The sequence below is a fragment of the Brassica napus genome, chromosome C2, assembly GCF_020379485.1.
Source record: "Brassica napus cultivar Da-Ae chromosome C2, Da-Ae, whole genome shotgun sequence".
Lineage (NCBI taxonomy): Eukaryota > Viridiplantae > Streptophyta > Magnoliopsida > Brassicales > Brassicaceae > Brassica > Brassica napus.
In genome coordinates this window covers 12,485,474-12,497,224 of record NC_063445.1, presented here as the reverse complement: position 1 = coordinate 12,497,224, position 11,751 = coordinate 12,485,474, and the positions used below count along the sequence as shown (strand labels likewise).

The window sequence follows — 11,751 nt, the reverse complement described above, 5'->3', positions numbered from 1 at the left end:
TATATAAACTATGAGTTTTATTACAATACTGATACGAAACAGTGGGAAAAGGATAAATAATTTTTTTATTGAACTCACAAGCATAATATTAAGTTCCCATTCGTCTAGCTTTGTTATTTCTTTTTATTCCCGGGACAGTTACTTCCTTTTTCTCGTCCTATCATCATATTCTTCATTACATTAGCCATGCAAATACAACAAGAAAATTATGGCAACAAAGCCTTGGGACTCTATTTAATTTTAACCAAATTCTTCAGTGCCATTACAGCGTGCATCAACATCTGCTTAACTTCCATAAAACATTACGACCTTACTTATATAGATTCTCAATACCTACTTATTACAACCTACTTGTCCTGATGTCCCTCGAACAAAAATTTACTCACCATAAGAAAATTAGAAACCGGCTGCTATTTTACATGCGGTTTTCCTTTGATGATATAGTCAAGGTTAATCATCTTAAGGCTGAGACACATTCACAGATGTTAAAACAAATATCAAAAACAATAGAAAATAGTGGGGGTCAAAAGAAACTTTCAATCTTCTGTTTGATAACGTAAATATGAACATACTGTAGTTATATTGGTCAACTCAACTTCATGAAAGAAAGTGTAACTCAAAATACATTAACCTAAACATGAGTTTCATTTTGAAAGAAATTCTAAAACTGATACCGTACATTCTCTTTAATTTATATGATAAAATCTTGTATCCTCACCCTATATATTCTTAGTATCTGTTCATATCAAAATCCATCCCAGCTTTTAAGCATAGACGAAATAAAAAGGACAAGGAAAAAAAGAAAGATTACCAATAAGATGGGAAGCAAAGCTGTTGTCTCAGTCTACTTAATTATTTCACTGTGTGCTGCCATCTTTGTCACTCGTGGAGTAGCTCAAATGCAAAATCCGCAGGCGATTCCAGGACTTTTTCCACCTGGCTTAGTACCTATTGATCTCGTCAAATGTTGGTCGTCTCTCTTTACCGTCCAAGGATGTGTCTTGGCAATCTCCAACTCATTTTTTTCTGGAAAAATTGAAAACGTTGAAGCGGCATGCTGCAAGGTGTTTTCAACTTTAGATGCAAACTGTTGGCCTCATATGTTTCCTTTGAATCCTTTCTTCCCTCCTCTCCTCAAGGACAATTGTGCGCGTATCATCCCTAACTCCCCTGCACACAACTGAAAGGAACAATGATTGTTCATCTACAGTTTTAGACTAGTATATTAGCTTCAATGTCTAAGTTTTTCATGTGTGAACTCAATTATTAGGAGAGCCCTATATTTACCTTTTCCTCAATAAAGTGAAAATTTAGCAATATCTACAACTTTTGTCAATGTGTCTTGGTCACATTATAGTTATATAATTACAAATACATCACCGAAAATGGGTTTGTTATCTATCTTCAGTTGGCTAACCATGTAAAATAATATATCGGAAATTAAAAATCACAAAACACGACTCGAACAAAGATTGAAAAATCAAACAAAGAGCGTTCAGATAAATTGACGCAAAAGGGATTTAGAAGTCTCAAAACGTCGAAAAATATGTCTTAATCGGCCTTTCTCGTCAGTTTATGCAAGGGCAAGAAAAGATAACACATAACTCTAAATTAAAGCTGTTAATTTTAAATGGTTTGAGTTTCACCCTAAGATTTTCTGGTCATAGAACCTTTAGATATTCAAAAAGAAAAATCTGCTAACAATAAGAAAGATATAACAACACATAAGGATAAAAGACAACTTTAGTTTGTTATCTTACATGTACATATATAAACTATGAGTTTTATTACAATACTGATACGAAACAGTGGGAAAAGGATAAATAATTTTTTTATTGAACTCACAAGCATAATATTAAGTTCCCATTCGTCTAGCTTTGTTATTTCTTTTTATTCCCGGGACAGTTACTTCCTTTTTCTCGTCCTATCATCATATTCTTCATTACATTAGCCATGCAAATACAACAAGAAAATTATGGCAACAAAGCCTTGGTACTCTATTTAATTTTAACCAAATTCTTCAGTGCCATTACAGCGTGCATCAACATCTGCTTAACTTCCATAAAACATTACGACCTTACTTATATAGATTCTCAATACCTACTTATTACAACCTACTTGTCCTGATGTCCCTCGAACAAAAATTTACTCACCATAAGAAAATTAGAAACCGGCTGCTATTTTACATGCGGTTTTCCTTTGATGATATAGTCAAGGTTAATCATCTTAAGGCTGAGACACATTCACAGATGTTAAAACAAATATCAAAAACAATAGAAAATAGTGGGGGTCAAAAGAAACTTTCAATCTTCTGTTTGATAACGTAAATATGAACATACTGTAGTTATATTGGTCAACTCAACTTCATGAAAGAAAGTGTAACTCAAAATACATTAACCTAAACATGAGTTTCATTTTGAAAGAAATTCTAAAACTGATACCGTACATTCTCTTTAATTTATATGATAAAATCTTGTATCCTCACCCTATATATTCTTAGTATCTGTTCATATCAAAATCCATCCCAGCTTTTAAGCATAGACGAAATAAAAAGGACAAGGAAAAAAAGAAAGATTACCAATAAGATGGGAAGCAAAGCTGTTGTCTCAGTCTACTTAATTATTTCACTGTGTGCTGCCATCTTTGTCACTCGTGGAGTAGCTCAAATGCAAAATCCGCAGGCGATTCCAGGACTTTTTCCACCTGGCTTAGTACCTATTGATCTCGTCAAATGTTGGTCGTCTCTCTTTACCGTCCAAGGATGTGTCTTGGCAATCTCCAACTCATTTTTTTCTGGAAAAATTGAAAACGTTGAAGCGGCATGCTGCAAGGTGTTTTCAACTTTAGATGCAAACTGTTGGCCTCATATGTTTCCTTTGAATCCTTTCTTCCCTCCTCTCCTCAAGGACAATTGTGCGCGTATCATCCCTAACTCCCCTGCACACAACTGAAAGGAACAATGATTGTTCATCTACAGTTTTAGACTAGTATATTAGCTTCAATGTCTAAGTTTTTCATGTGTGAACTCAATTATTAGGAGAGCCCTATATTTACCTTTTCCTCAATAAAGTGAAAATTTAGCAATATCTACAACTTTTGTCAATGTGTCTTGGTCACATTATAGTTATATAATTACAAATACATCACCGAAAATGGGTTTGTTATCTATCTTCAGTTGGCTAACCATGTAAAATAATATATCGGAAATTAAAAATCACAAAACACGACTCGAACAAAGATTGAAAAATCAAACAAAGAGCGTTCAGATAAATTGACGCAAAAGGGATTTAGAAGTCTCAAAACGTCGAAAAATATGTCTTAATCGGCCTTTCTCGTCAGTTTATGCAAGGGCAAGAAAAGATAACACATAACTCTAAATTAAAGCTGTTAATTTTAAATGGTTTGAGTTTCACCCTAAGATTTTCTGGTCATAGAACCTTTAGATATTCAAAAAGAAAAATCTGCTAACAATAAGAAAGATATAACAACACATAAGGATAAAAGACAACTTTAGTTTGTTATCTTACATGTACATATATAAACTATGAGTTTTATTACAATACTGATACGAAACAGTGGGAAAAGGATAAATAATTTTTTTATTGAACTCACAAGCATAATATTAAGTTCCCATTCGTCTAGCTTTGTTATTTCTTTTTATTCCCGGGACAGTTACTTCCTTTTTCTCGTCCTATCATCATATTCTTCATTACATTAGCCATGCAAATACAACAAGAAAATTATGGCAACAAAGCCTTGGTACTCTATTTAATTTTAACCAAATTCTTCAGTGCCATTACAGCGTGCATCAACATCTGCTTAACTTCCATAAAACATTACGACCTTACTTATATAGATTCTCAATACCTACTTATTACAACCTACTTGTCCTGATGTCCCTCGAACAAAAATTTACTCACCATAAGAAAATTAGAAACCGGCTGCTATTTTACATGCGGTTTTCCTTTGATGATATAGTCAAGGTTAATCATCTTAAGGCTGAGACACATTCACAGATGTTAAAACAAATATCAAAAACAATAGAAAATAGTGGGGGTCAAAAGAAACTTTCAATCTTCTGTTTGATAACGTAAATATGAACATACTGTAGTTATATTGGTCAACTCAACTTCATGAAAGAAAGTGTAACTCAAAATACATTAACCTAAACATGAGTTTCATTTTGAAAGAAATTCTAAAACTGATACCGTACATTCTCTTTAATTTATATGATAAAATCTTGTATCCTCACCCTATATATTCTTAGTATCTGTTCATATCAAAATCCATCCCAGCTTTTAAGCATAGACGAAATAAAAAGGACAAGGAAAAAAGAAAGATTACCAATAAGATGGGAAGCAAAGCTGTTGTCTCAGTCTACTTAATTATTTCACTGTGTGCTGCCATCTTTGTCACTCGTGGAGTAGCTCAAATGCAAAATCCGCAGGCGATTCCAGGACTTTTTCCACCTGGCTTAGTACCTATTGATCTCGTCAAATGTTGGTCGTCTCTCTTTACCGTCCAAGGATGTGTCTTGGCAATCTCCAACTCATTTTTTTCTGGAAAAATTGAAAACGTTGAAGCGGCATGCTGCAAGGTGTTTTCAACTTTAGATGCAAACTGTTGGCCTCATATGTTTCCTTTGAATCCTTTCTTCCCTCCTCTCCTCAAGGACAATTGTGCGCGTATCATCCCTAACTCCCCTGCACACAACTGAAAGGAACAATGATTGTTCATCTACAGTTTTAGACTAGTATATTAGCTTCAATGTCTAAGTTTTTCATGTGTGAACTCAATTATTAGGAGAGCCCTATATTTACCTTTTCCTCAATAAAGTGAAAATTTAGCAATATCTACAACTTTTGTCAATGTGTCTTGGTCACATTATAGTTATATAATTACAAATACATCACCGAAAATGGGTTTGTTATCTATCTTCAGTTGGCTAACCATGTAAAATAATATATCGGAAATTAAAAATCACAAAACACGACTCGAACAAAGATTGAAAAATCAAACAAAGAGCGTTCAGATAAATTGACGCAAAAGGGATTTAGAAGTCTCAAAACGTCGAAAAATATGTCTTAATCGGCCTTTCTCGTCAGTTTATGCAAGGGCAAGAAAAGATAACACATAACTCTAAATTAAAGCTGTTAATTTTAAATGGTTTGAGTTTCACCCTAAGATTTTCTGGTCATAGAACCTTTAGATATTCAAAAAGAAAAATCTGCTAACAATAAGAAAGATATAACAACACATAAGGATAAAAGACAACTTTAGTTTGTTATCTTACATGTACATATATAAACTATGAGTTTTATTACAATACTGATACGAAACAGTGGGAAAAGGATAAATAATTTTTTTATTGAACTCACAAGCATAATATTAAGTTCCCATTCGTCTAGCTTTGTTATTTCTTTTTATTCCCGGGACAGTTACTTCCTTTTTCTCGTCCTATCATCATAATCTTCATTACATTAGCCATGCAAATACAACAAGAAAATTATGGCAACAAAGCCTTGGGACTCTATTTAATTTTAACCAAATTCTTCAGTGCCATTACAGCGTGCATCAACATCTGCTTAACTTCCATAAAACATTACGACCTTACTTATATAGATTCTCAATACCTACTTATTACAACCTACTTGTCCTGATGTCCCTCGAACAAAAATTTACTCACCATAAGAAAATTAGAAACCGGCTGCTATTTTACATGCGGTTTTCCTTTGATGATATAGTCAAGGTTAATCATCTTAAGGCTGAGACACATTCACAGATGTTAAAACAAATATCAAAAACAATAGAAAATAGTGGGGGTCAAAAGAAACTTTCAATCTTCTGTTTGATAACGTAAATATGAACATACTGTAGTTATATTGGTCAACTCAACTTCATGAAAGAAAGTGTAACTCAAAATACATTAACCTAAACATGAGTTTCATTTTGAAAGAAATTCTAAAACTGATACCGTACATTCTCTTTAATTTATATGATAAAATCTTGTATCCTCACCCTATATATTCTTAGTATCTGTTCATATCAAAATCCATCCCAGCTTTTAAGCATAGACGAAATAAAAAGGACAAGGAAAAAAGAAAGATTACCAATAAGATGGGAAGCAAAGCTGTTGTCTCAGTCTACTTAATTATTTCACTGTGTGCTGCCATCTTTGTCACTCGTGGAGTAGCTCAAATGCAAAATCCGCAGGCGATTCCAGGACTTTTTCCACCTGGCTTAGTACCTATTGATCTCGTCAAATGTTGGTCGTCTCTCTTTACCGTCCAAGGATGTGTCTTGGCAATCTCCAACTCATTTTTTTCTGGAAAAATTGAAAACGTTGAAGCGGCATGCTGCAAGGTGTTTTCAACTTTAGATGCAAACTGTTGGCCTCATATGTTTCCTTTGAATCCTTTCTTCCCTCCTCTCCTCAAGGACAATTGTGCGCGTATCATCCCTAACTCCCCTGCACACAACTGAAAGGAACAATGATTGTTCATCTACAGTTTTAGACTAGTATATTAGCTTCAATGTCTAAGTTTTTCATGTGTGAACTCAATTATTAGGAGAGCCCTATATTTACCTTTTCCTCAATAAAGTGAAAATTTAGCAATATCTACAACTTTTGTCAATGTGTCTTGGTCACATTATAGTTATATAATTACAAATACATCACCGAAAATGGGTTTGTTATCTATCTTCAGTTGGCTAACCATGTAAAATAATATATCGGAAATTAAAAATCACAAAACACGACTCGAACAAAGATTGAAAAATCAAACAAAGAGCGTTCAGATAAATTGACGCAAAAGGGATTTAGAAGTCTCAAAACGTCGAAAAATATGTCTTAATCGGCCTTTCTCGTCAGTTTATGCAAGGGCAAGAAAAGATAACACATAACTCTAAATTAAGGCTGTTAATTTTAAATGGTTTGAATTTCACCCTAAGATTTCTTGGTCATAGAACCTTTAGATATTCAAAACGAAAAATCTGCTAAAAATAAGAAAGATATAACAACACATAAGGATAAAAGACAACTTTAGTTTGTTATCTTACATGTACATATATAAACTATGAGTTTTATTACAATACTGATACGAAACAGTGGGAAAAGGATAAATAATTTTTTTATTGAACTCACAAGCATAATATTAAGTTCCCATTCGTCTAGCTTTGTTATTTCTTTTTATTCCCGGGACAGTTACTTCCTTTTTCTCGTCCTATCATCATATTCTTCATTACATTAGCCATGCAAATACAACAAGAAAATTATGGCAACAAAGCCTTGGTACTCTATTTAATTTTAACCAAATTCTTCAGTGCCATTACAGCGTGCATCAACATCTGCTTAACTTCCATAAAACATTACGACCTTACTTATATAGATTCTCAATACCTACTTATTACAACCTACTTGTCCTGATGTCCCTCGAACAAAAATTTACTCACCATAAGAAAATTAGAAACCGGCTGCTATTTTACATGCGGTTTTCCTTTGATGATATAGTCAAGGTTAATCATCTTAAGGCTGAGACACATTCACAGATGTTAAAACAAATATCAAAAACAATAGAAAATAGTGGGGGTCAAAAGAAACTTTCAATCTTCTGTTTGATAACGTAAATATGAACATACTGTAGTTATATTGGTCAACTCAACTTCATGAAAGAAAGTGTAACTCAAAATACATTAACCTAAACATGAGTTTCATTTTGAAAGAAATTCTAAAACTGATACCGTACATTCTCTTTAATTTATATGATAAAATCTTGTATCCTCACCCTATATATTCTTAGTATCTGTTCATATCAAAATCCATCCCAGCTTTTAAGCATAGACGAAATAAAAAGGACAAGGAAAAAAGAAAGATTACCAATAAGATGGGAAGCAAAGCTGTTGTCTCAGTCTACTTAATTATTTCACTGTGTGCTGCCATCTTTGTCACTCGTGGAGTAGCTCAAATGCAAAATCCGCAGGCGATTCCAGGACTTTTCCACCTGGCTTAGTACCTATTGATCTCGTCAAATGTTGGTCGTCTCTCTTTACCGTCCAAGGATGTGTCTTGGCAATCTCCAACTCATTTTTTTCTGGAAAAATTGAAAACGTTGAAGCGGCATGCTGCAAGGTGTTTTCAACTTTAGATGCAAACTGTTGGCCTCATATGTTTCCTTTGAATCCTTTCTTCCCTCCTCTCCTCAAGGACAATTGTGCGCGTATCATCCCTAACTCCCCTGCACACAACTGAAAGGAACAATGATTGTTCATCTACAGTTTTAGACTAGTATATTAGCTTCAATGTCTAAGTTTTTCATGTGTGAACTCAATTATTAGGAGAGCCCTATATTTACCTTTTCCTCAATAAAGTGAAAATTTAGCAATATCTACAACTTTTGTCAATGTGTCTTGGTCACATTATAGTTATATAATTACAAATACATCACCGAAAATGGGTTTGTTATCTATCTTCAGTTGGCTAACCATGTAAAATAATATATCGGAAATTAAAAATCACAAAACACGACTCGAACAAAGATTGAAAAATCAAACAAAGAGCGTTCAGATAAATTGACGCAAAAGGGATTTAGAAGTCTCAAAACGTCGAAAAATATGTCTTAATCGGCCTTTCTCGTCAGTTTATGCAAGGGCAAGAAAAGATAACACATAACTCTAAATTAAAGCTGTTAATTTTAAATGGTTTGAGTTTCACCCTAAGATTTTCTGGTCATAGAACCTTTAGATATTCAAAAAGAAAAATCTGCTAACAATAAGAAAGATATAACAACACATAAGGATAAAAGACAACTTTAGTTTGTTATCTTACATGTACATATATAAACTATGAGTTTTATTACAATACTGATACGAAACAGTGGGAAAAGGATAAAATTTTTTTATTGAACTCACAAGCATAATATTAAGTTCCCATTCGTCTAGCTTTGTTATTTCTTTTATTCCCGGGACAGTTACTTCCTTTTTCTCGTCCTATCATCATAATCTTCATTACATTAGCCATGCAAATACAACAAGAAAATTATGGCAACAAAGCCTTGGGACTCTATTTAATTTTAACCAAATTCTTCAGTGCCATTACAGCGTGCATCAACATCTGCTTAACTTCCATAAAACATTACGACCTTACTTATATAGATTCTCAATACCTACTTATTACAACCTACTTGTCCTGATGTCCCTCGAAACAAAATTTACTCACCATAAGAAAATTAGAAACCGGCTGCTATTTTACATGCGGTTTTCCTTTGATGATATAGTCAAGGTTAATCATCTTAAGGCTGAGACACATTCACAGATGTTAAAACAAATATCAAAAACAATAGAAAATAGTGGGGGTCAAAAGAAACTTTCAATCTTCTGTTTGATAACGTAAATATGAACATACTGTAGTTATATTGGTCAACTCAACTTCATGAAAGAAAGTGTAACTCAAAATACATTAACCTAAACATGAGTTTCATTTTGAAAGAAATTCTAAAACTGATACCGTACATTCTCTTTAATTTATATGATAAAATCTTGTATCCTCACCCTATATATTCTTAGTATCTGTTCATATCAAAATCCATCCCAGCTTTTAAGCATAGACGAAATAAAAAGGACAAGGAAAAAAAGAAAGATTACCAATAAGATGGGAAGCAAAGCTGTTGTCTCAGTCTACTTAATTATTTCACTGTGTGCTGCCATCTTTGTCACTCGTGGAGTAGCTCAAATGCAAAATCCGCAGGCGATTCCAGGACTTTTTCCACCTGGCTTAGTACCTATTGATCTCGTCAAATGTTGGTCGTCTCTCTTTACCGTCCAAGGATGTGTCTTGGCAATCTCCAACTCATTTTTTTCTGGAAAAATTGAAAACGTTGAAGCGGCATGCTGCAAGGTGTTTTCAACTTTAGATGCAAACTGTTGGCCTCATATGTTTCCTTTGAATCCTTTCTTCCCTCCTCTCCTCAAGGACAATTGTGCGCGTATCATCCCTAACTCCCCTGCACACAACTGAAAGGAACAATGATTGTTCATCTACAGTTTTAGACTAGTATATTAGCTTCAATGTCTAAGTTTTTCATGTGTGAACTCAATTATTAGGAGAGCCCTATATTTACCTTTTCCTCAATAAAGTGAAAATTTAGCAATATCTACAACTTTTGTCAATGTGTCTTGGTCACATTATAGTTATATATTACAAATACATCACCGAAAATGGGTTTGTTATCTATCTTCAGTTGGCTAACCATGTAAAATAATATATCGGAAATTAAAAATCACAAAACACGACTCGAACAAAGATTGAAAAATCAAACAAAGAGCGTTCAGATAAATTGACGCAAAAGGGATTTAGAAGTCTCAAAACGTCGAAAAATATGTCTTAATCGGCCTTTCTCGTCAGTTTATGCAAGGGCAAGAAAAGATAACACATAACTCTAAATTAAAGCTGTTAATTTTAAATGGTTTGAGTTTCACCCTAAGATTTCTGGTCATAGAACCTTTAGATATTCAAAAAGAAAAATCTGCTAACAATAAAAAGATATAACAACACATAAGGATAAAAGACAACTTTAGTTTGTTATCTTACATGTACATATATAAACTATGAGTTTTATTACAATACTGATACGAAACAGGGGAAAAGGATATAAATAATTTTTTATTGAACTCACAAGCATAATATTAAGTTCCCATTCGTCTAGCTTTGTTATTTCTTTTTATTCCCGGGACAGTTACTTCCTTTTCTCGTCCTATCATCATAATCTTCATTACATTAGCCATGCAAATACAACAAGAAAATTATGGCAACAAAGCTTGGGACTCTATTTAATTTTAACCAAATTCTTCAGTGCCATTACAGCGTGCATCAACATCTGCTTAACTTCATAAAACATTACGACCTTACTTATATAGATTCTCAATACCTACTTATTACAACCTACTGTCCTGATGTCCCTCGAACAAAATTTACTCACCATAAGAAAATTAGAAACCGGCTGCTATTTTACATGCGGTTTTCCTTTGATGATATAGTCAAGGTTAATCATCTTAAGGCTGAGACACATTCACAGATGTTAAAACAAATATCAAAAAACAATAGAAAATAGTGGGGGTCAAAAGAAACTTTCAATCTTCTGTTTGATAACGTAAATATGAACATACTGTAGTTATATTGGTCAACTCAACTTCATGAAAGAAAGTGTAACTCAAAATACATTAACCTAAACATGAGTTTCATTTTGAAAGAAATTCTAAAACTGATACCGTACATTCTCTTTAATTTATATGATAAAATCTTGTATCCTCACCCTATATATATTCTTAGTATCTGTTCATATCAAAATCCATCCCAGCTTTAAGCATAGACGAAATAAAAAGGACAAGGAAAAAAAAAAGATTACCAATAAGATGGGAAGCAAAGCTGTTGTCTCAGTCTACTTAATTATTTCACTGTGTGCTGCCATCTTTGTCACTCGTGGAGTAGCTCAAATGCAAAATCCGCAGGCGATTCCAGGACTTTTTCCCTGGCTTAGTACCTATTGATCTCGTCAAATGTTGGTCGTCTCTCTTACCGTCCAAGGATGTGTCTTGGCAATCTCCAACTCATTTTTTTCTGGAAAATTGAAAACGTTGAAGCGGCATGCTGCAAGGTGTTTTCAACTTTAGATGCAAATGTTGGCCTCATATGTTTCCTTTGAATCTTTCTTCCCTCCTTCCTCAAGGACAATTGTGCGCGTATCATCCTAACTCCCT

General features: G+C 33.6%; 5 protein-coding genes and 1 pseudogene across 5 annotated transcripts; all 6 read left to right on the top strand.

Moving 5' to 3' along the window:
- The first annotated feature begins 215 nt into the window (after positions 1–215).
- On the top strand, positions 216–1,707 carry LOC125581668. Its single transcript, XM_048747503.1, has one exon. It carries the CDS (start codon positions 696–698, stop codon positions 1,182–1,184), a length of 489 nt encoding a protein of 162 aa, XP_048603460.1. The 5' UTR covers positions 216–695; the 3' UTR covers positions 1,185–1,707.
- A 346-nt stretch (positions 1,708–2,053) lies between these two features.
- LOC125581672 lies at positions 2,054–3,590 on the top strand. Its single transcript, XM_048747507.1, has one exon. The coding sequence runs from the start codon at positions 2,463–2,465 to the stop codon at positions 2,949–2,951; it is 489 nt and encodes a 162-aa protein (XP_048603464.1). The 5' UTR covers positions 2,054–2,462; the 3' UTR covers positions 2,952–3,590.
- Positions 3,591–4,336: 746 nt separating this feature from the next.
- LOC125581677 lies at positions 4,337–5,356 on the top strand. The gene has a single exon (XM_048747513.1). It carries the CDS (start codon positions 4,352–4,354, stop codon positions 4,715–4,717), a length of 366 nt encoding a protein of 121 aa, XP_048603470.1. The 5' UTR covers positions 4,337–4,351; the 3' UTR covers positions 4,718–5,356.
- Positions 5,357–6,102: 746 nt separating this feature from the next.
- LOC125581678 lies at positions 6,103–7,857 on the top strand. Its single transcript, XM_048747514.1, has one exon. It carries the CDS (start codon positions 6,118–6,120, stop codon positions 6,481–6,483), a length of 366 nt encoding a protein of 121 aa, XP_048603471.1. The 5' UTR covers positions 6,103–6,117; the 3' UTR covers positions 6,484–7,857.
- Positions 7,858–7,883: 26 nt separating this feature from the next.
- Positions 7,884–8,887, top strand: LOC125581667 (annotated as a pseudogene).
- Positions 8,888–9,238: 351 nt separating this feature from the next.
- On the top strand, positions 9,239–10,179 carry LOC106357407. The gene has a single exon (XM_013797080.3). It carries the CDS (start codon positions 9,524–9,526, stop codon positions 10,010–10,012), a length of 489 nt encoding a protein of 162 aa, XP_013652534.2. The 5' UTR covers positions 9,239–9,523; the 3' UTR covers positions 10,013–10,179.
- Positions 10,180–11,751: the final 1,572 nt, after the last annotated feature.

Bases quoted from the DNA above. Each gene is read 5' to 3' on its own strand.
- LOC125581672 (XM_048747507.1), top strand. From the start codon at position 2,463: ATGATAAAATCTTGTATCCTCACCCTATATATTCTTAGTATCTGTTCA.
- LOC125581668 (XM_048747503.1), top strand. From the start codon at position 696: ATGATAAAATCTTGTATCCTCACCCTATATATTCTTAGTATCTGTTCA.
- LOC125581677 (XM_048747513.1), top strand. From the start codon at position 4,352: ATGGGAAGCAAAGCTGTTGTCTCAGTCTACTTAATTATTTCACTGTGT.
- LOC106357407 (XM_013797080.3), top strand. From the start codon at position 9,524: ATGATAAAATCTTGTATCCTCACCCTATATATTCTTAGTATCTGTTCA.
- LOC125581678 (XM_048747514.1), top strand. From the start codon at position 6,118: ATGGGAAGCAAAGCTGTTGTCTCAGTCTACTTAATTATTTCACTGTGT.